We start from the raw sequence: 21098 nt of genomic DNA, 5'->3' as shown, positions 1-21098 counted from the left end.
GTGGCAAACTAGATAAAATATTTCATGGGAAAACACACAGAAGGTGAATATTTTATAAACAAGAAATCTTTTTCAGTATTTTGTGATGAAAGAAATTGGATTCTCTGTTTATGCGTTTTTTTCCTCCTGGAGTTGCTAGATGCTGTCAGTTCCTTTGCAGCTACAGGTTACCCCTACTTGGTTGAGATAGCCAACAGTGGCAATTTAGGACCTTATTACCTTATCCTGAGTTCTTTACTTAGCTGGACAATCTTGTGGATGTTTTGAAAAAATTAAAAGTGTTGTGCAAAAGCTAGATGGCATTATATTATTTCTTCTTCTAGAGACATATTTGACATGCTCTTTTCCTCAGGAGTCTGTTAACTTAAACTTTGCCTTTAGACCTTTATTTCTGGATTATTTTGTGGTAGTGCTGCCTGCCATGTTTTGTTTTGGCACAAACAGAAAGTTAGATTGAGGGCTGAGATGATCATTATTGTGGTATTCTTGTAACCTGTTCAGTTGAGAAGCCGTGCTTTAATGGATTGGTCAGATGAGGGGGTTTGTAAACCCCTTTTAATTGTAAGAAATATGGCTTTGGGTGTGTATGTGTGTCTTAGTCAAGAATTTTTTTTTGGTTTTAATTGTTGGTATTGCTCCAACTTGAGTTAGTTGAAGGAAAAATGAAAAAGAAATAGTAAAGGTTACTGAAGTATCTCATAAAATTCTTAGGGCAGTCCTACTTCTCAAAGACTGGAACAAAGAAGCAGAAGACCATGTTTCTTTCTATTTTTCTTTCGTGCTTCCCCCTGTTTTCTTCATTCTTCTCTGAAATCTGGCCTTCTCTGCTTCTCTCCGCATTTGGTGGAGGATGACCGCCCATAGTTTCCATATGTCCGTCAGGCACATATACAGCTGGCTATCTCTGAATTTCAGTTCAGAGTTCCTGAAAGAATATATCTGAGCCAGCCTGGATCAATTGTACACCTCTAGTGCAACGTACTGTGATTGGAAGTGGCTGTACTGCTCGTCCAGCCTTGTGGGTGGTCAGCAGTTCTCAGAGAGAAAGTATATGTTACAGTTGTGTTTGTGTGCTTTTCTGGGAAGAAGATCCATAACTTTTATTAAAACCATAGAGGAGGGTCTTACCATTCACCAGACCACTGCCTAAATAAAGATTGAGTGACTGCTGAAAGAGTTATAATAGAATTCCCACTACTTAAAACAGATGACCATATCAGTTAAACTGTCTTTTTCACCATGCCGTGTACTTTCCTGCCTGTGTTTACCCATGATTGAATACCTCCCTCCTTATTTTCCACCTACTTAAAAATTACCTATCATTGAATGAATTCTCATCTCAGGTTCTGTTTCCTGGATGAAATCTTTGCGTCTTAGAACATTGCATTCTACGTGGATACACACACACACACACACACACACACACACACATATTTGTCCTGTGTGTGAATTCTTATAGCATTGATTTTTTAAAATGCTACACAGTATTATTTAGTTGGATTATTTTTTAAACATTAACTTTACTTGACATATTTCTCCCCATAAAAATGCTAGTGTTATATAGTTTCAAGGTAGTTTAAAAAACTCATAAATCTGTTAGAAGTTTTAAATTATTTTTTATTCACTAATTTCAGCGTTATCCTCATAGATGACACCTAACATAAGTGAATCATAAAAATCATCTACTTGTAGACCTTCCAATGATGATGGGGAAGATAAGTGAAATACATTTTTGTTTGTATTTGACTGATACTCAGTTTCTTTAGATCTCAGACTAATGAGTCAGTGCTAATTTCCAATCAGTTTTCAGTGTAATATATGAACCCTTTTATATATTTATTATAAATTCAAATACTAACTTTAAGATATTCTTTAGTAAAATTATTTTTATCTGTGTTCTTTCAATATCTGAGTGCCTACAATATGTCAGGCACTACGTAATATATAAGTTTATCCTATGCTAGATTGTCTGTACTTACCCATAGGAGCCTGGAATTGTCAGAGGATTTTTATGATTATGGTTCTCTTCTGCTGTTTTTAACCATTATACTAAAGAAATAGGTAACAGGATAAAGAAGCTTCAGAAAAGAGGGAAATCTTATTTTGATTTTGATTTTTTAGTTCTTAGTTGTTAATTAGATTGAGTATAAGCTTCACACCATATTTTGATGCAATAGTAAAAGAAAATATTGGGATTTCTAGAGGTTACTTTTTGGTGAAGGGTGCCCTCTAGTGAATCTGTTCTTTTTATTAAGATTTGTGATTCTTTTGCAATTGCAATTTGCAATTCTCACAGCATTTGTGAATTAATATAGAAGACACTTTCAGTTCTCAAGGAGTTTAGAAGATAAAACATACACTAAATAATTGCAGAATAAGTTTGATGTGTTATACAAATAAATAAAAGATAGTGTAGTAGAGACTTGACATAAAAGAGATGGGAAAATTCCAGAAAATTTCCAGGTAATGAGAAAGTTATTATCCATTATGGTTATTCATAAAATTATCCTGAAGGAACTTTCATGAGCTGAATTTTGAAGGAAGTTTAAGATTGCAATTGAGGCATATTGTGGGGGAAGGGCATCTTGGGGGTGGAAAAAGAAGTTAAGGGCAGTACCCAAAAGGATTAATGCCAAAAGAAAAAAAAAGTAGCAAAAAAAGGAATTATTCTGGAAAAGATTTAAATTTAATTATATTTTAAATATTTTATGCAAATGTCCAAATAATTTGTATTGTACTTGGAAACCTTTTTTCAGGGATTCAGGAAGGATTCAGCTGGGCAGCTGTGGCTTAGCGTCTTTCATGCAGTTACGGTCAGATATTGGTTGCTGCTTGGGCTGAAATCACTTGAAGGTTCAGCTGGACTAGACAGCTCAGATGGCTCACTTGCATTGCTGGCAGTTGATGCGGCTGTTATTTGAAAGTGCCCACATGTTGCCTCTCCAGCATGTCATTTTTAGGATTGTCAGATTTCTTACACGGTGGATGACTTTCCCCAGAATGAGTGTCTTAAGAAGTCTAGGTGGAAGTTGCGTGGCTTTTTCTAGCTTCTGAAGTCACATATTATTTTGTCATATTCCATTGGTCAAATAGGGACAAACTTGCCCAGATTCAAAGGAAGGGAATATAGACCCCATCTCTGAATGAAAGGTGTGTCAAAGAAATTTGGACCTATGTTATAAAACTACTTCATTTACTTTCCTGCCTCCTTGAAGAATTAGGCTCAGTGCAGATAAACTTTAGTGATTTCGGGACCAATTTTTCTCTGTATGAAAGTTGCCTGTGCAAATGCCTATTTTCTGCACTTGATTTCCAGTTTCTGTTGTACATGGTTGGTACTTAATGAATATTGTTGGAAAGAGTTTTTCTTTTTCTTTATCTGGAGGTTACTACCTTGGAGCTATTTCATTTCTTGTTTGCTCCTGGAAAGAGTATCAGGGAAAGTTATGGGAAGGTTATTATTCATGTTTGATATATTTGATAAAATGGTTGAAAAAATATTGAGTACTGGGTATATGATACTTTTATATTGACCGTTTTCTTTCTTGCTCTTCTATATGGTTAAGTGACTATAGTAGAAATATTTTTTTCCAAGATTGAGTGGTACTTTGAGCAAGCCTTTTGTTATTTAAGATAGGGAAAATGGTATCTTTGCTATTCGTTGTTTAAAAAAAAAAGAATTCCAAATCATGTGACTTTATGGAAAAATGGGCCCCTCTCCCAAATAATAACTCATTTGCTATCTTTGAATAATATTTTAGCCCGTTGTTTCTCATATGGATGTTACTGAAATTTTGGGTACCTTAAATGTACCTAAAGGCTACTGAAGAGAGTTGCTCTGTTTCAAGTCCCACTTCTAACTCTAGCTGTAGGCTTTCAAGTGGATTGTAAACTGGTGTTGAAGATACTGCTCCTCTGAAAGATTAGATTAAATTTCCAATTTACATAGCGAGGGATACAGAAACCAAGTAGTCACTCAGGTAGGAACAGATAGAGTATCTCAGTGTAGCTTCCTCTGGTTTCCAGGATCCATGCAGGGGCACAGAGAACTGCTGAAGACTTTATCTGGGCAAAGTAGGATCTCAGAAGCTTCGTTTTTGCTATGTATCTGCCCTTTCGTGGTTGGGGCTTATGTAGATCACATTCTGAAAGAGCTTAAACTAATGATTCATGTGCTTTTATTTAAGGAAATCTTTTCAAATTGTGCCTTTAAATTAATTACCAAATGACTAATTGTTGCTTGACCAATTTGCTGAATTTGCCAAATTTAATAATATACCAAAAACCTATTTTTATAACTGTTTTAGAGGTTGATAGCAAGCAGTTTGTAGCAGGATGGTTTTAGTAGCTTTTGAAAATTTCTTATCAGTTTTTTTGTGATTACTTTTAACACTGTCTTCATAGCAGTATTTTTTGGGATGTTTAATTTGTCAAAAGCTGATAATCATAGGGTGGTTAATTATCTTATAAATGTATTTAATCTTCAAAAAAGTATATTTTATAGTTAGTGACCAAAATTTCGCTACTAATCAGTAAGATGGGTACCTAGAATCTGAAAAGCATTCAGTATAAATATGAAATTGCTGAGGAAGTATCATAAGAAATCTCGTTAATATGAAATACCAAATCTTAATTACTAATTACTAGAAATATAAATTTGTTTGATATGCCAGAAATTAAGCTTGGTATGCCATTTGAAGAATAGTAAAAATGCCAATGGATTAGAAAAATAAAGAGTGCTCAAGAGGATGCAAAAGCAATTTCCTAATACTAGAAATACAGAATTAAGGCTAATTGTCATTTGAGGAACTGGCAAAAAAAATGTGGTGATGTTTGAAAAAGTAGAAAATGATGTCCAAAAGCATCCAATTGGAAGTCAGAAGTAGCTGATACAATTTTGTCAGAGATAAAAGAGTGAAATTTTGTTTTCTGATGAACTTTTTATTTTTTTTTTTGAGGAAGATTAGCCCTGAGCTAACTGCTGCCAAGTCCTCCTCTTTTTGCTGAGGAAGACTGGCCCTGAGCTAACATCCATGCCCATCTTCCTCTACTTTATATATGGGACGCCTACCACAGCGTGGCTTTTGCCAAGCGGTGCCATGTCCGCACCCGGGATCCGAACTAGCCAACCCCGGGCCGCCGAGAATCGGAATGTGCCAACTTAACCACTATGCCACTGGGCTGGCCCCCTGATAAATGTTTGTAGAAAGGATTGACACCAGGAGGTTAAAGCACTGTCAGTGCCTAGGGATTCCAGAACAGTATTTCTGCCTTTAGTTTTCTAGTATTTTGAAAGTCCATTTCCTTGCTAGAGTCATTGTGTTTTCTTAAAAGCATTTGATTGACATTTAATAGAATTCATAGGAAAGTCTGCCAGTGGCTGGCATTTTAATGGCAGTCACTCTAGGTATCTTCTCACGTTATTCTGTGTAGGCCTTAGCTATGCCCTTTTGTGGTTATGCAACTAGTGTACCATTCTATTGGAGGACAAAGGATTCTGAGATAGAGAAAGGTAATTTTAATTTTTTTCTAGAAAAGGAACTATAGTACTCCAGTAAATATAGGTAATTAAGAAGTTGGGATTGGGTACTTGGAGTTATACCAATTTTTCTCAAAGTGTAAACTTATTTTAGTAAAAGAAAGTTAAAAAATCTTTTCTCGGGAAACTAATACATTTTATTTTCTTCATAGTTATTGTGATGGAATTTTTTTTTTTAAACAATGAAGATACAGTGATAGAAAAAGACAATGAAAATAGTATAAGGATATTGGCTTTTTGGCAAAAAAATAGCCTAATATGTTACCAGTAATAAGAAGAGGGTTCTTTTTCGCATAATATCTTGTGAATGTTGCTTGTTTTCCATCAGAAAGAGATGTTTTCCTTAAAAAAAAAGACCCAAAACTATGGAATATGATTGATAAATAATTTATCTTAACAGAATATTGTACCTGTCCAAAAAGTTGAAGTAGCTTGAGTTCCTCTGTTAAGACATTTGATTTGATGATAAAAGCATTAATTTTCAGTGAACCAATTTTAACAGCATCTTAGTTTTCTTATAGTTATATTTATTTTAGTACCACCAGGTGGAGCCCTATACATACAATTCAAGAAGGCTGTCTGAAAGATCATTTACTTCTTTAAATTCTATAAGCCTGACATATCAGATGATCAAATACTGTGTGATAACTCATATTTCAACACTTTGCTTTGGTGTGGAAGTTTAGATATAATGAAGACAGAAAATGTGTTTGTACTTAAAAATTTTTTTAGTTATGCTTTTAAGACGTACACTTTGATTTTATGCATTCCTAGTTGCTAAAACTACAATATGTAAATAAAATCTTTGGTGCAGCATTACCCATCTTTGTTCTCTATTCATATGAAGTTTTTAAGTCATCTCTTCTTTCAAAATTGATTTTGCGTCTGCGTTTTTTGTCTGATTAGCATTACATTTTGCCAGAGGTGAGATTTTATTGTGTTAAGCTTTTGGAAGGGATGACTAAACTCTCTTATATTGAAATCATTATCTGTATATGGAGCACTAAAGTACAACCTGAATGGAAGTTGGATAGTGGAAAATTTACCAACTTTCTAATGTCTACTCTTTCTGGTTCTGTCATATATCTGTGCATATTTATTTATAGAAACTTGATTAGGCTTGCTAATGAACATTATAAAATTCTGGGAGAACATTCTGAAAGAAGAAAAAATTATTTTCATTAAAATTGTATGTTGGTTAAAACATTTAGAACAGTAATATATTAATTATATGGATACAACTGATAACCAACTTAGAGATCAAAAAATAAGTAGTGCTGAATAATATTTTCTTTCTTGCTCTGTAAATAAAAATTTCAAAGAATAATGATTATCATTCAAAGACAAAAAAAAAAGAAATATGGATTTTTCAGAGTTCCTTTAAGTGACGTCAGACGAGTACAGGGCCCTCAGTTTTCTCTACTTGATATTTTGCTCCTCCTTATTTTGTTGAGTTTGTAATTTAATGCTGCCTAACAATTAGCTATGCCTCAGTTCTCATCCCCTTTTTCTGCCCATTGGATGATTTCACCTGATGGGTGCAACAGTGCACATCAGGGATTCCCTATTGAGTCATTCTCAATTGTTGATCTTCAAAGGTGATCTGGTTAGTTGCTATGCTGGTAACTTCTCTGCATTCCATGCTGCTTATCACCATTTCTGATTGGAAAGTCTATGTAACATAATGGTTAAGAGCACTGGCTTTGGAGTCAGGTAGACCTGGGGTTAAATCTTGGTCCTACTACTGTGTGACTTTGGATTTAAAGACTTGATCTTCCCAAACTACAGTTGGGATGCTAACAGAATCTACACCATAAAGCCGTAGTGAATATTAATGAGCTAATACATGTAAAGCACTTAATAGTAAGTACTTGGTTGTGTGGTACTGGTTTTTTAATCTTCGCCCCATTAAGCCAGAAGCAGCAGATAAGACTCCTGTTTAGTCAGTTATGTCACTGGGGAATTGTTGACAGGGAATACACATCTCTGCTGCTCTCTGTATCCTTCTCTCCCAACTCTCTCTCCAGATTGTCTCTATCATTAAACCTAGATCCATTCAGAGAAAAGATTGATAATTCCTGCTATGCATATGGTGCCAAGAGATTCTTGGGATAAGAGTTGCTTTTGCTTTCTTCCCTTTTCCAGTGTTCTTATGCATATCCACCCTTTCTCCCTTCCTGCCTCTCTCTGTTCAGTCAGCTATTTATTAGTGGCTTTATTAGCAAATTTTTAGCCTAGTTATTTTTAATGTTACTTTTCATCAGAGTGGTTAGAGGGTTAAATCAACTACATGTAGTGATTAATTACATTTTGAGTTCTGTATGCTGGATTTTAGATTTGTGCTGCATCTATTAAATTGAGAAAGTCAGAACTAGGAACTTTCTAGGTTTGTTTCCAGGGCCAACATTCTATCTTGATGAATTTTCGATTCTAGCACTTGCCTGATCCTTCAGTACTTTCTTTAAATGTAATTTATTCCTATGGTTTGAACGTTTCTTCATCTTGGCTTCTTTTTTCCCGGTTACTCTGCTCAGAATGATCTCATTGATATAATTGTGGGTGACAAGTGGTTGTATCAGCTTGGTGCAGCTTGTACTCATGTCTGGAACAGCAAATGGTTATCAAAGGTCAGGAGAGACTAAGACTTAGTAATAGATCAAGACTGACTCTTCTTTTTCATTCACAGTACTAATTCCTTAGCATTATTTTTATTTCCTTTGTTGTGACTTGTAGTTCTATTTTAACAGCAGAAAGCATGGAATATAAATAGTTTACCCATTTCAGGCTTTGGTTTCCTATTAATGGAGGGTGGATATTGCATATATTCTGATACTGTATTTCTCCATACTAATAACATGAATAGAAAAAGAGGCATTCACCTGTGATGTTGTAATAGATCCACTGGCAGTCTCCTGGATTACTAGTATAAAACAGGAGTGGTTGTGGTTTTAAAACTCTGGAGAATAAATTGGAAAGACACACTAAAGGATGGACTTTAAGAACTTTCTAAAATAAAATAGACTTGTGGGAAATAACTGTTGTTTCGTCTTCTTGTTATTTATGTTATATTTTTAAAAGAGATTACCGTATTGCCTTTGCACTCGCAGATGGAGTCAGACCCTCCTTTGGAGCAGCACTCTAGTAGGGCAGTCCTGAAATATCTTTTGCTGCAGTGTTACACCTGCAATAGAAAAAAAATAGCCAATTCTTTGGTATGTTCTGTTTACTACCTGATATTTTAAAAGCCAGATAAATATCAAGCTGTTTTATTAAAATATGTGACAAAAAATCTTAGAAGTGCATATATGTATTACTTGAAGAATGTAATGCTTGCTTACCATTATGAAATAAAAATTTGTGTATAGATCAGCAAGGTTGATTAGATAAACTTCCTCTTGAACATGGATTTTCCTTCAGAATAATATTATTTGTTTAATTAAGAGTTCTTGTTTTATGTATTAATTGTAGGAAAAGCAGGAGGTGAGATTTTTATTACTGCTCAGTCACTCACTAACTAGGCTATATGGAGCAAGTCATTTACCATTTCTATGCCTGTTTCCTCATTTGTAAAAAGGAGGCAGTGGTGTTTTCTCTGGTGTGGTATAAGAAATAAATGAAACATTAGATGTAAAAAATGCAAGAGGCCCCATATAAATGTCAGGGAGTAGTGGTAGTTAGCTCCTTTAGCATGGGTAGTTGAATGTTAGCCATATTTGATATTTGCAGCCAGTACTCAATTATTCAGCTGCTGGTTCCCTCATTTAACAAGGATTTGGTTGTCTTTTGTGTGCGTGCTATGCTAGTAGCCAGTGTATATTGAGCACTTACCCTGTGTCAGTTATTGTGCTATTTTTCACGTTTACCAATTTAATCCTCATTACACTCTGATGTAGATATTATTTTTTATCCCAGGTTTTTTTGAAAGGATTGAGATTTAGAGAAGTCAGGTAGCTTACCTGAGGTTGAACAGTAAGTGTCCTTTCTGATTCTGTCCATCCATCCATTTATTTATTGACCATCTGCTATATGATAGGCACTATTCTAGGGCCGAACATACAATGGGAACAAAACAGACAAAAACTTTCTGCCCTTTTGCCACTTGCATTCCAGTCGGGGAAGACAGAAAATAAATAAAAGTGTGAAATAGAGGGGCTGCCCCGTGGCTGAGTGGTTAAGTTTGCGTGCTCCGTTTCAGCTGCCCAGGGTTTCTCCGGTTTGGGTCCTGGGCACGGACATGGCGTCGCTCATCAAGCCATGCTGAGGCGGCATCCCACATGCCACAACGAGAAGGACCCACAAGTTAAAATATACAACTATTGTACTGGGGGGCTTTGGGGAGAAAAAGGAAAAATAAAATCTTTAAAAAAGAAAGTGAAATAGAGAGTATATTCTGCAGTGGTAAGAGTGATGCAGTGGCAAGTACACTCTTTTATTTTAGAAAATAAAAAAAGGAAAAAAATAAATCACAGAAGAGAATTGTGTGTGTATGTTTATAATATAGATTTTATAGCTAGAAGGGACTTCATCAAGAAGGGGATAAAAGACCTGAAGGAGGTGAGGGGAGACAGCCACATGTGAGAAATGTGATCCAGGTAGAGTTGAAACAGCATGTGCAAAGCATAGGACAGGAATATGCCTGGTGTGTTTCAGGAACCACAAAGAAGCCAGTGCTACTAGCATGGAATAAGTAAAGTGGAAAGTAAGTAGTAGGAAGAAGGTCAATGAGATAACATGGGGCAAAATTATATAGGACTTTATGGGCTGTTGTAAGAGAAATAGAGTTTTGAGCAAAAGAGAGACAAGGGATCTGATTTGTGTTTTAATGGGATCATTCTTTCTACTGTGTTGAAAACAGACTTAAGGGGAGCAAGGGTGGAATCGAGGAGATTGATTCGGAAGCAGTTGGCAGTAATCTAGGCAAGATACATTGATGGCTTAGTTCAGGGTGGTACTAGTGGAAGTAGTAAGGATATGGTTGGATTCTCTGAATTGTTTTTGTTGGGAGGGTGAGAGAGAGAACAGTCAGGGAGGAATTTAAGGTTTTTTACCCAAGCAACTAGAAGAAGGGAGTTTACTGAGATGAGGGAAGACCGAGAGAAGCAGGTTTGAAGAAGATAGGAGTTTATTTTGGACACATTTGAGATACTTATTAGCTATCCACTTGGGGAAATATAAGAGTTTGAAGTTCAGAGGAGAGATCAGGGCTGGGAATATGCATTTGGGAGGTATCAGTGTGTTTATGGAGTTTAAAGCTCTAAGTCTGGATGAGATTGAGAGAGTAGTATAGGTAGAAAAAAGATGTCCAAGATCAGAGCCTAGCTCTATCTCAGCTCTTAAAGGTCCAAGTTCTTAATAATCATCATCCTATATTGTTTCTAGTATGATAATAGGTACTTTTTAAAAACCTAAGACATAGAAGCTGCCCTCAAGAAGCATATGGTCTATATGGAGAAACAAAATTAAAATTACAATACAAGGTAATGTATCATTATGTGCCAGAATGACTGGAGAGGACTATAAGTTTACCTGTCCTGCAGATGGAAAGATTACTTGGTTTGGAAATGATTGACAAAGGCCTGTTGGAGGAAATGGGACTTGAACTGAACCTCAAATCTGGGCAACAGATGGGAAGATCCACTTTTGGAAGGTCCCCAAGACTACCCTCAGGTTCAGTGATTTACTAGGACTCACAGAATTTAGCAAAGCCGTTATATTCACACTTACTGTTTGTTACAGCAAAAGGATACAGATTAAAATCAACAACAGGAAAAGGCACATAAGGCAAGGTCTAGGAGAGTTCCAGACAGGAGCTTCTAGTTGTCTTTTCCAATAGTCATGTGGACCAGCTTACTTATCTCAGCAATGATGTGTGACAGTACTCATGGAGTATTGCCAACTAGGGAAGCTCACCCATGTTACCCTGGTTGGTCACATAGATGTGGCTGATGGTTGCTGACCTTAGTCTCCAGCCCCTCCAGAGCGATACTGTGTGGCCCAAGGCCTCTACCCACTGTAAATTACATTGTTAGTGTAGACCATTTGGCATTGCCCAAGGCCGCCAAGTAAACAAAGACATCTATTAGGCAGGACATTCCAAAGACTTACCTCCCAGGAGCTGGGGACAAGGGCCAAACCTTTTTTTGGACAAGGTTAATCTTTTCCTGCATAGCAGGTGGAGGGTGCCCTCTATGTGGAGACAGCGTGAACTGAGATACAGGAGGAATGTGTATGCCCTGTCTAGAGAACATTGTGGTGACTGCAGTATCGCCTTATACTTGAGAATATGAACTCCAGAGTCAGACTACCAGGATTCATATCCCAGCTGTCACTTGCTAGTTGTAGAATTTATGGCAATTACATAATCTGTAACTTATCTGTAAAGCAAAGGTAATAACAATACCTACTCTGTAGGCTTGTTGTGAGGATTAAATAGTTAATATACAGGCATTTAGAATAAGTCCTGATACATAGTAAATGCTGTAGAAATCAGGAGTTTGTTCATTCATTCACTCACTGATTCTTTTTTGAGTATTAGTATGTTAAAGACTCACCTCCTGAGCCCAAGACCTTTATTTCCAGATACCTACTGATATATCTAGAAGGCTTGTGGCTCTATTTAATATTAACATGTTTAAGAAGAAAGTAAATATTTTTTTTAACCCAAATTATTTCTACTAGTGGCAGCACTATCAACTCAGTTTATCTGTTCAGGGATTTTATTTCAAGATATCAGCTGTTGCAAGGATCGAGCTTAATAAAGAATAAATTTTGGTGACCTGGGAAATTAATGTTAGCTTTCTGTTTATATACTTACAGGTCTGTGTATGATGACCAACCAAATGCGCACAAGAAGTTTATGGAAAAGTTAGATGCTTGTATCCGTAATCATGACAAGGAAATTGAAAAGATGTGTAATTTTCATCATCAAGGTTTTGTAGATGCTATTACAGAACTCCTTAAAGTAAGGGCTGATGCAGAAAAACTGAAGGTAAGAAATGGTAAAAATTCTGTTTCCCTTTACCCTCATTAAGTTACTCAAGTATTAGTTTGTGGTGCATATGTACAAGTCATTATTAAGTGTACTACTTTCAAGAAGTGAATTAGTCTATATATTTGGGAATGCTCTTTATGCTCTGTTAACACAGTTGTCATGCTAATGACAGAAGTAATCTCTTTTTTTGTAAGGCAAGTAATGCATTGACTTAACAGGATTTCTTTCCATTCAAGGAAATGAACTAAAAAAATTCAGACAGTGAAAGGCCTCATTTGCAGTTTTAGAATTTTTAAAATGTCAATTAGTACATAGAGGATAGTGATAAAAAGCTATCCTCTAAAAACCTTTAAAAATTTACTATAAATGATTGTGTTGTCAAAATGATTTAATAATATTGACACTGCTTTTTTTTCAGTTTAATAGCAATGCATAATTTTATTAAAGAAAGTTAGTCTACATTTTCTGCCACAGAGCAAAACCATTATTTATTAAATAAGTCCTGGATTTGTTCAGTCAGAATACAAAATATTTAATTATAAAAACTGTCCTATTTATGTTTCTTTACATTTGGAGAGCTTAGCAGACAGAATGACTCTAGTTCACCAAAGGTTATGATTAGAAAATCATTATATAAAGGATATTCAGATAACAAGAGACCAAATACAGCATCAATGAGGTCACTGAGCATCTTTGTTTAGAAATTAATGAGATTTTTAATAAACCAGAATGTGCTTCCTTACTATGATGACCTAATGAGTCACTTAGTATGTGGGAAAATTTGAGGTTGAGCTTTGCCTGCACCTGCAGCATTAAAATGTTGCTATGGATTGAGATTTCCGTGTTTGATGTTAATCAACCACCCAGTGTTTGCATTCAGCAAAGTATGAATGTTTAATTACCATAAAATGCAATCACCATTTCCTACAGACAATGAATGGCACATAGACCTCATTGAAGTTATCAAAAAGGGACCAGTGGTCAATTGGGTCAGTGATTTGAATTGTTTGACAGACTTAGAGAAGCAAGTAAAGTTCAAAAATCTAGAGTAAATTTGAGAAGTTTGCCACAGAATCTGTTAAAAAGAACTGTCATAAGTAATTGAAGTTAACAAAAGCCCTTTTCAATCAAAAGTTCAAGTTCAAGCTGTAGAGTTAATTTGAATTTGCATTTCTTTGTTCTAAGTTTCTCATGAAGCATGATCTGATTACAAGGGTGAGCAGTTACATCAGGGCAGTTTTATGCATATTTGTCTAACTAAGGTGAAATTATTTTTAAGGTGCAAGTTACTGATACCAACCGAAGATTTCAAGATGCTGGAAAGGAGGTGAGAAAATGATACATTTGTGTGTACTCAATATGTGGATGAGATTTAACTGTTCGTTTAAAAATATGAACATTTCTTCTTTTCTAAGGTGATAGTCCAAACAGAAGATATTATTCGATGTAGAATTCAGCAGAGGAATATTACAACTGTAGTGGAAAAATTACAGTTATGCCTTCCAGGTGAGTTAAACTTGTCTATAAGGTAACATTCGGCTTGTACATTATAATTTAATGATAGAGTATAGTCATTATTCATTATGAGAATTACAGATTATTTGGTGATTGCCCCCCAAAAGCCTATGGTTATCTGTCTTATCCCCTTTATTTCCTGAATTTTCATGGTTTTCCTATATGAGAAAGCCCTCGTTTGATGATCTGTCACATCAGTCTCCTGGAACAACCTCTGCCTTTCCATTTCCTTTCTGCCTAGTTTGTCCTTTGTCTCTCAACCCCCTCCTCCACTTTTTTTGTTTTTCCTCAGAATGCTTTCCCATGGGGAGAGTGTCTTTTGATTACATTTTCTTACTTTTTCCTAATTTGCCTAATTTTTTGCCTCCTGTTTTCTATTGTTTTCTGTTTGTTGCTTAAGCAGGTTGGTTTTGCTTTGCTCAGTCTCCTTTTGCTGATAAGGTAAGAAAACATCCAAAAGTGCTAGGTCTTCTCCCTTCTTCAGTCTTGCCTTTCCTCCTATATTTTGGAAAGACTGACCTTTTAGGTTTCTGAGTTTGTGGTCTGTCTATTAGGGCTCACATATTACTGTGACATCAAATAAATTCTGAAGAAACTAACCAGTATTTTCTTTACCCGGATATATCCTATTCAAACAAAAGGAAGCAGGTATATGTCATCTTTTTCTTCGTGTAGTAAGCTAAATCCATCTCAGTGTCCTATTCTTTAACTTATTTTTTTTTTTAGGAAGGAACCTGAACCTCCATATCCAGGGGAATAGAATGAGACACTTTGTATAAAAATCGTATGATGTAAATTTACCTTAGAATACAAATTATATGTTAAAACTGTCAGCACATTTTATTAGCTAAAAAAATTGGTTTTTGACTTGTGAGAATAGCTTTTGTTTTTTTTAGGATCATTGAAATTCTACTCAGTTTAACTTCTGGTGGACCTGGGAGTCCACCAGAACTTTGCACATGAACTTTGAGTAAAGAAAATGTCTGCTTATTATGTTAGGTTTCAGGGTTAAGAAACCTTCCTTATAGTAATGTTTAAGAATACCTCTTTGCCACCATCAGATACACTGAAATAGCCATGAAGACAGTCTCTAAGTTTGAAGGCTTTGTTGCTGAATGGTATGTAAGTGTAAAAAATTGGGTACTGATGGAATGAGAAAGAACTAAATTCAGCTTATTCACCTAGTGGGCTATTTGAGATAGAGAAATAAAGGGAAGTAGAGGTTAGATTTAGTTGCTGCTACTGTCTTTGCTTTCAAGGCTGGAGATGAAATCTGAGTTCATGTAAACATTGTGTTCCTAATAGCCACATTCCCAACAACCTCCTTTCCTCCGTCTATCCTTCTTTCTAATTATCCACTCATAAGTAACTTTTTTTGTGTCAGGAAGCATTATGGTAGATTATTGGAAATATAAAGTTCAAAATGATACAGTTCCTGCTCTGAAGGTTCCTACAGTCTAATGTGAATAAAGACAAGTAAGTCATCAATTACTGTACAATTGCTTAACTCCTCCTTAGAGTAGAAGGAGTAAGGGAGGATCTAAGAAGTCACAGGATGGGGGCTGGCCCTGTGGCCGAGTGGTCAAGTTCACATGCTCCACTTGGATAGCGCGGGGTTTCACCGGTTTGGATCCTGGGTGCGGACATGGCACCACTCATCAAGCCATGCTGGGACAGCGTTCCACACAGCACAACCAGAAGGACCTACAACTAGAATATACAATTATGTTCTGGGGGGCTTTGGGGAGAAGAAGAAGGAAAAAAAAAAGGTTGGCAACAGATGTTAGCTCAGGGCTAGTCTTTAAAAAAAAAGTCGTCACAGGGTGAAGAATGCATTTTCTTGGTACATTAGTTTTACTTGATTATTTTTGAGGAAAGCATTATTTTTATATGGAAATAATGTAAGATAGATGTGAAATTTACATGAATTATTGAGATAAAACAGGAGACTTTAAAGAAAGTTTATACTTGTAGCAGCAGTTTTAGGCTCTTTCCCAGGTTGTGTGTTCACCCTAATGTTTTGGTTGCAAAATGTGAGAAATATTGCATTACATTATAGGGGCTGTGATAGAGATGTACATAGGGTCCGCACAGTTAGGGCTGGTTTACTATAGCCACCATCGCAGTTTTTATGGTTTTCAGACGAGTGAACAGTATCTTTCGTAAACTTGAAGGCCCCTGGGGTGTAGCCATAAAATGTAGAAAATCTGGAAAAAAAATGTTGCCTATTTCTCTAGTCTAGGAATATGTGAGCTGACTTGATGGGCCAATAATAATTTACTGACTCACTTTATACTTTGAAATTCTACTAAGGATGAATACTAATCTATGTAGTTGCATTAAAGCCTTTTTGGTGGCAGTATATCATCTTGCTGAAGCTTATAACAATTTTATTGAATAATTGCATTTCTGAGCCTTTGATAGAAATGATAATACCACTAAAGATGCTTTATTATGTTTATACCTTTATTATAATTCACTCTCTGCTGTAAGCTTTTGAGGTTTTTCTTTCTTTGTGTATTTGGTGTAAAATTTTGTTTAGTGAACTATAATACAGTTGTGTTATTTTACAGAAGTGCATCGCTTAATGACTGGGATGTGTTCTGAGAAATGTGTCAGTCAGGCGATTTTGTTGTTGTGTTAACATCGTGGAATGTACTGAAGGGGAACAAAATTTGATACCCCAAAATGTATCTCTTTAACATGAGGATTATTTTAGGCTGATTATTTCTTAAGAAACAAAAGACTCAGAAAGTTTTTCTTGTTTACCTGAAAGAATTCAGATAAAAAAGCTGTCTCAGGATGGGAGTTATCACCTTAGCTTAACATGAACTAGGTGGTAGACAGGGAGGAACCTAGAAAAGCCTGTTCGTTGGGCTCCCTTCAGTGTTCTTCTGTTTCTGTGTAGCCAAACACGTTTTCCAAATGTTTTCACCTTTTCATCTACCTCTGAATTACTTTCCTTCTCTTTGGAGTCCCTGACTCTCCCCACCCAGCATATTCTTTTGTCTTTAGCTGAAGATGATATTTAAGGTAATGGACTTTGGTCATTTTTGAAAGTCACTTGATTTTCCTGGGTTTCTCCCATGTATATATGTTATTAAACTTTCATTTGTTTTTCTCTTGTTGATCTTTCTCGTGTCAATTTAATTCTTAGACCAGCCAGAAGAACCTAGAAGAGTGGGGGAATATTTCTTCCTCCCCTATAGTACTTACACAAACCTGATGGTGTAGCCTACTACACACCTAGTCTATATGATACTAATCTTGTGGGACCACTGTTGTATATTCTGTCTGGCATTGATCAAAACCTTGTTGTGTGGCACATGACTGTATTTGGTATATTGAATCAAAATCAGTCAGTCTCACTGTTGCTCAACTCTCTTTCTCAAATAACTAAAGTCTGAACTTCCAGTTTGCCTGCAAGGAAGAGATATTAGTGAGTTTCTGGATAGGATAATTGTTGGTAGATTAACATCTCAATTATAGGTGTCAGCACATGCAAGTGTTTGAAGTTTGATATAATGTATTTATATATAATGTTCAATAGATGAAGAAATTAAAATTTTTTTATTTACTTGAAGTATAAAATTTTATTTGAAGTTATAGGCCTAAAACAAAGTATAAAAAAATTAATGAATTTATAATAGGCTCTTCCCAGCTTTATTTTCATCTCTCAAAAATTTTTTCATTTTGAAAGCTAAAATTAATTATATTTTTTAATGCAGTGCTGGAAATGTACAGTAAACTAAAAGAACAGATGAGTGCAAAAAGGTGAGTTGGTTTCTTTCATTATTATTTTTAATAAAAATTTTTTTTCTGTTACTGAACGCATAGATAAACTTACTGTAAATTATAGTGAATCGTGAAATTTTGCATTCTACCCTTAATCTTTCTTCATGCAATTTGCCCATCAGGGTCATCTAATAAAGCAATTCCTAGCCATTTATTTGTGGATCCTTGCCCTTTTAAGTGATATTAAAGATTGATAATATTGGTGAAGGACAAATAGACAACTGAACAGGAATGAAAAAATATTGATTAGCTTACCAAAGTGTTAATATTGCATACAATCAAAGGCTTAGTGTGTATTGTGAGTCCACAAGTGAAAAGTGTGGGTACTTATATTTTGACAATGTGGGCTAATATAGTTCATGTTCTATTTTGTAACACAAATGAATACATGATAAACGAAAAATAAAGTGATTTTTAAAAATTTATTATTATTATTGTTATTTTTTTTTTAAGATTTTATTCTTTTCCTTTTTCTCCCCAAAGCCCCCGGTACATAATTGTATATTCTTCATTGTGGGTCCTTCTAGTTGTGGCATGTGGGACGCTGCCTCAGTGTGGTTTGATGAGCAGTGTCATGTCCACGCCCAGGATTCGAACCAATGAAACACTGGGCCGCCTGCAGCAGAGCGCGGGAACTTAACCACTCCGCCATGGGGCCAGCCCCTAAAATTTATTTTTTATTGCAGTAACATTGGTCTATCACATTACATAAATATCAGATGTACATCATTATGTTTTGATTTCTGTGTAGATTACATCATATTTACCACCCAAAGAGTAATTACAATCCATCACCCAACATGTGCCTAATCATTCCTTTTGCCCTCCCCCATCCCGCGTTCCCCTCTGGTAACGACCACTCCAATCTCTGTCTCTATGTGAATGTTTGTTGTTTTTATCTTCTGCTTATGAGTGAGATGGGTATTTGACTTTTCCCTGTGACTTATTTTGCTTAGCATAATACCCTCAGGGTCCATCCATGTTGTCACAAATGGCCAGATGTCATTGTTTCTTATGACTGAGTCGTATTTCATTGTGTATATGTACGACATCTTCTTTATCCATTTGTCCCTTGATGGGTACCTGGGTTGCTTCCAAGTCTTGGCTATTGTGAATAATGCTGCGGTGAACATAGGGGTGCATATATCTTTATGCATTCATGTTTTCATGTTCTTTGGATAAATATCCAGCATTGGAATAGCTGGATAATATGGTGAGTCTATTCTTAATTTTTTGAGGAATCTCCATGCTGTTTTCCATAGTGGCTGTACCAGTTTGCACTCCCACCAGCACTGTATGAGAGTTTCCTTTTTTCCACATCCTCTCCAACACTTTTTGTTTCCTGTCTTGTTAATTATAGCCATTCTGACAGACATGAAGTGATATCTCATTGTAGTTTTGGTTTGCATTTCCATGATTATTGGTGATGTTGAACATCTTTTCATGTGCCTGTTGGCCATCTGTGTATCTTTTTTGGAGAAATATCTGTTCATATCTTTTGCCCATTTTTTAATTGGGTTGTTAGTTTTTTTGTTGTTGAGATGAGTTCTTTATATGTTTTGCATATTAACCCCTTATCAGGTGTATGTTTTGCAAATATCTTCTCCCAATTGTTAGTTTGTTTTTTCGTTTTGTTGATGGTTTCCTTTGCTGTGCAGAAGCTTTTCAGTTTGATGTAGTCCCATTTGTTTATTTTTTTCTATTGTTTCCCGTGCCTGGTCAGACATCGTACTTGAAAATATGCTGCTAAGACCGAAGTCAAAGAGCATACTGCCTATGTTTTCTTCTAGAAGATTCATGGTTTCAGTTCTTACATTCAAGTCTATAATCCATTTTGAGTTAGTTTTTGTGTATGATGTAAGATAATGGTTTACTTTCATTCTTTTGCATGTGGCTGTCCAGTTTTCCCAATACCATTTATTGAAGAGACTTTCCTTTCTCCATTGTATGTTCTTGACTCCCTTGTTGAAAATTAGCTGTCCATAGATGTGTTTATTTCTGGGCTCTTGATTCTGTTCCATTGATCTTTGTGTCTGTTTTTATGCCAGACCATGCTATTTTGGTTACTATAGCTTTGTAGTATATTTTGAAATCAGGGAGTGTGGTACCTGCAGCTTTGTTCTTTTTTCTTAGGATTCCTTTGGTTTTTCGGGGTCTTTTGTTGTTCCATATAATTTTTAGGATTCTTGGTACTATTTCTCTGAAAAATGTTGGAACTTTGATAGAGATTGTTTTATAATAACTAAAATTTCTGATATCTTGTCTTTAACTCCCACTTCCATAAGTAGTGGGATTCCTGTCAGTTTCTGAGCTTTGTGAAGATTCTATAGAATAAATTAGCTTATTCTTAGCTTGTCAACTATAAACTTAGAACAGTTTTCTCAAGTCTGCTGAGTTCTTTTTACCACTTATTCTTTATTTTTCCATGTTCTAAAATTTTATTGTTCTCACTTCTCCTTTTTTCTGCATCTGTGTGGGTTTATGCTTTTTAAAAATCCCTTGATCATCATTTTATTGGTGTTTCAAGAAAGAGTGAAAGTGAAAGCGTGTATTCAGTCAGCCATCTCACTAGTATTTAAGATCCCACTTCTCTTTCCTTGGGCTTATTGTGCCTTGCCATATTTTTGAAAGGGTAAGTGTCCATATGGAGTAATGGGCATGGGCAGATGTTATTCCTGCTGATCAACCGGAGGTTGCCAATTAGTGACCTACAGAATGAAACTAGCCCCAAACTAGGTATATTTTTTTGACTTGCAAAATATTTAAAAAAATATTTTTTTATTCAGTTACTGTCACTTCACATTTGTTAAAAAAAAATTTGGATTGATATTCAGATGATGCTCAAATTTGAATCTTGACTCTTGAGCTCAAGTTTGACATCTCTGATTCTTGTTGAATCTTTTCATTTGGATGTTTGTGGAATAATATTGCAGTGTATGGGTGTACCACAGTTTGTTTATCCATTCACCTTTTGAAGGACATTTTGGTTGCTTCCAATTTCTGACAATTACGAATAAAGCTGCTGTAAACATTTGTGTGCAGGTTTTCGGGTAGACATAACTTTCATTTCATTTAAATAATTACCTAGGGGTACAATTGCTAGATCATATGATAAGACTATGTTTAGCTTTGTAGGAGACTGCCAAACTGTCTTCCAAAATGGCTTTACTATTTTTCATTTCTACCAGTAATGAATGAGAGTTCCTGTTGCTGTTGCTCCACCTCCTCACCAGGATTTGGTATTATCAGTGTTTTGGA

General features: G+C 35.6%; 1 protein-coding gene across 18 annotated transcripts in view; it reads left to right on the top strand.

Moving 5' to 3' along the window:
- The window catches only part of EXOC6 (exocyst complex component 6), a 207076-nt gene that overhangs the window by 40361 nt on the left and 145617 nt on the right, over positions 1-21098 (top strand). For 13 of the 18 annotated variants that reach the window (XM_023642467.2, XM_023642473.2, XM_023642481.2 and 10 more), the window contains exons 2-5: positions 12356-12527; positions 13810-13857; positions 13946-14036; positions 17774-17819. In XM_023642467.2, coding sequence (XP_023498235.1) covers positions 12356-12527; positions 13810-13857; positions 13946-14036; positions 17774-17819 — 357 coding nt within the window. Of the gene's footprint in view, positions 1-8645; positions 8752-12355; positions 12528-13809; positions 13858-13945; positions 14037-17773; positions 17820-21098 lie in introns of those variants that run through there. The other 5 variants (XM_070261949.1, XM_070261938.1, XM_070261969.1 and 2 more) reach the window with 2 other exon arrangements.

The sequence above is a fragment of the Equus caballus genome, chromosome 1 (assembly GCF_041296265.1).
Source record: "Equus caballus isolate H_3958 breed thoroughbred chromosome 1, TB-T2T, whole genome shotgun sequence".
Lineage (NCBI taxonomy): Eukaryota > Metazoa > Chordata > Mammalia > Perissodactyla > Equidae > Equus > Equus caballus.
The sequence above is the reverse complement of the archived record's forward strand: the minus strand, read 5'-3'. Positions and strand labels throughout refer to the sequence as shown.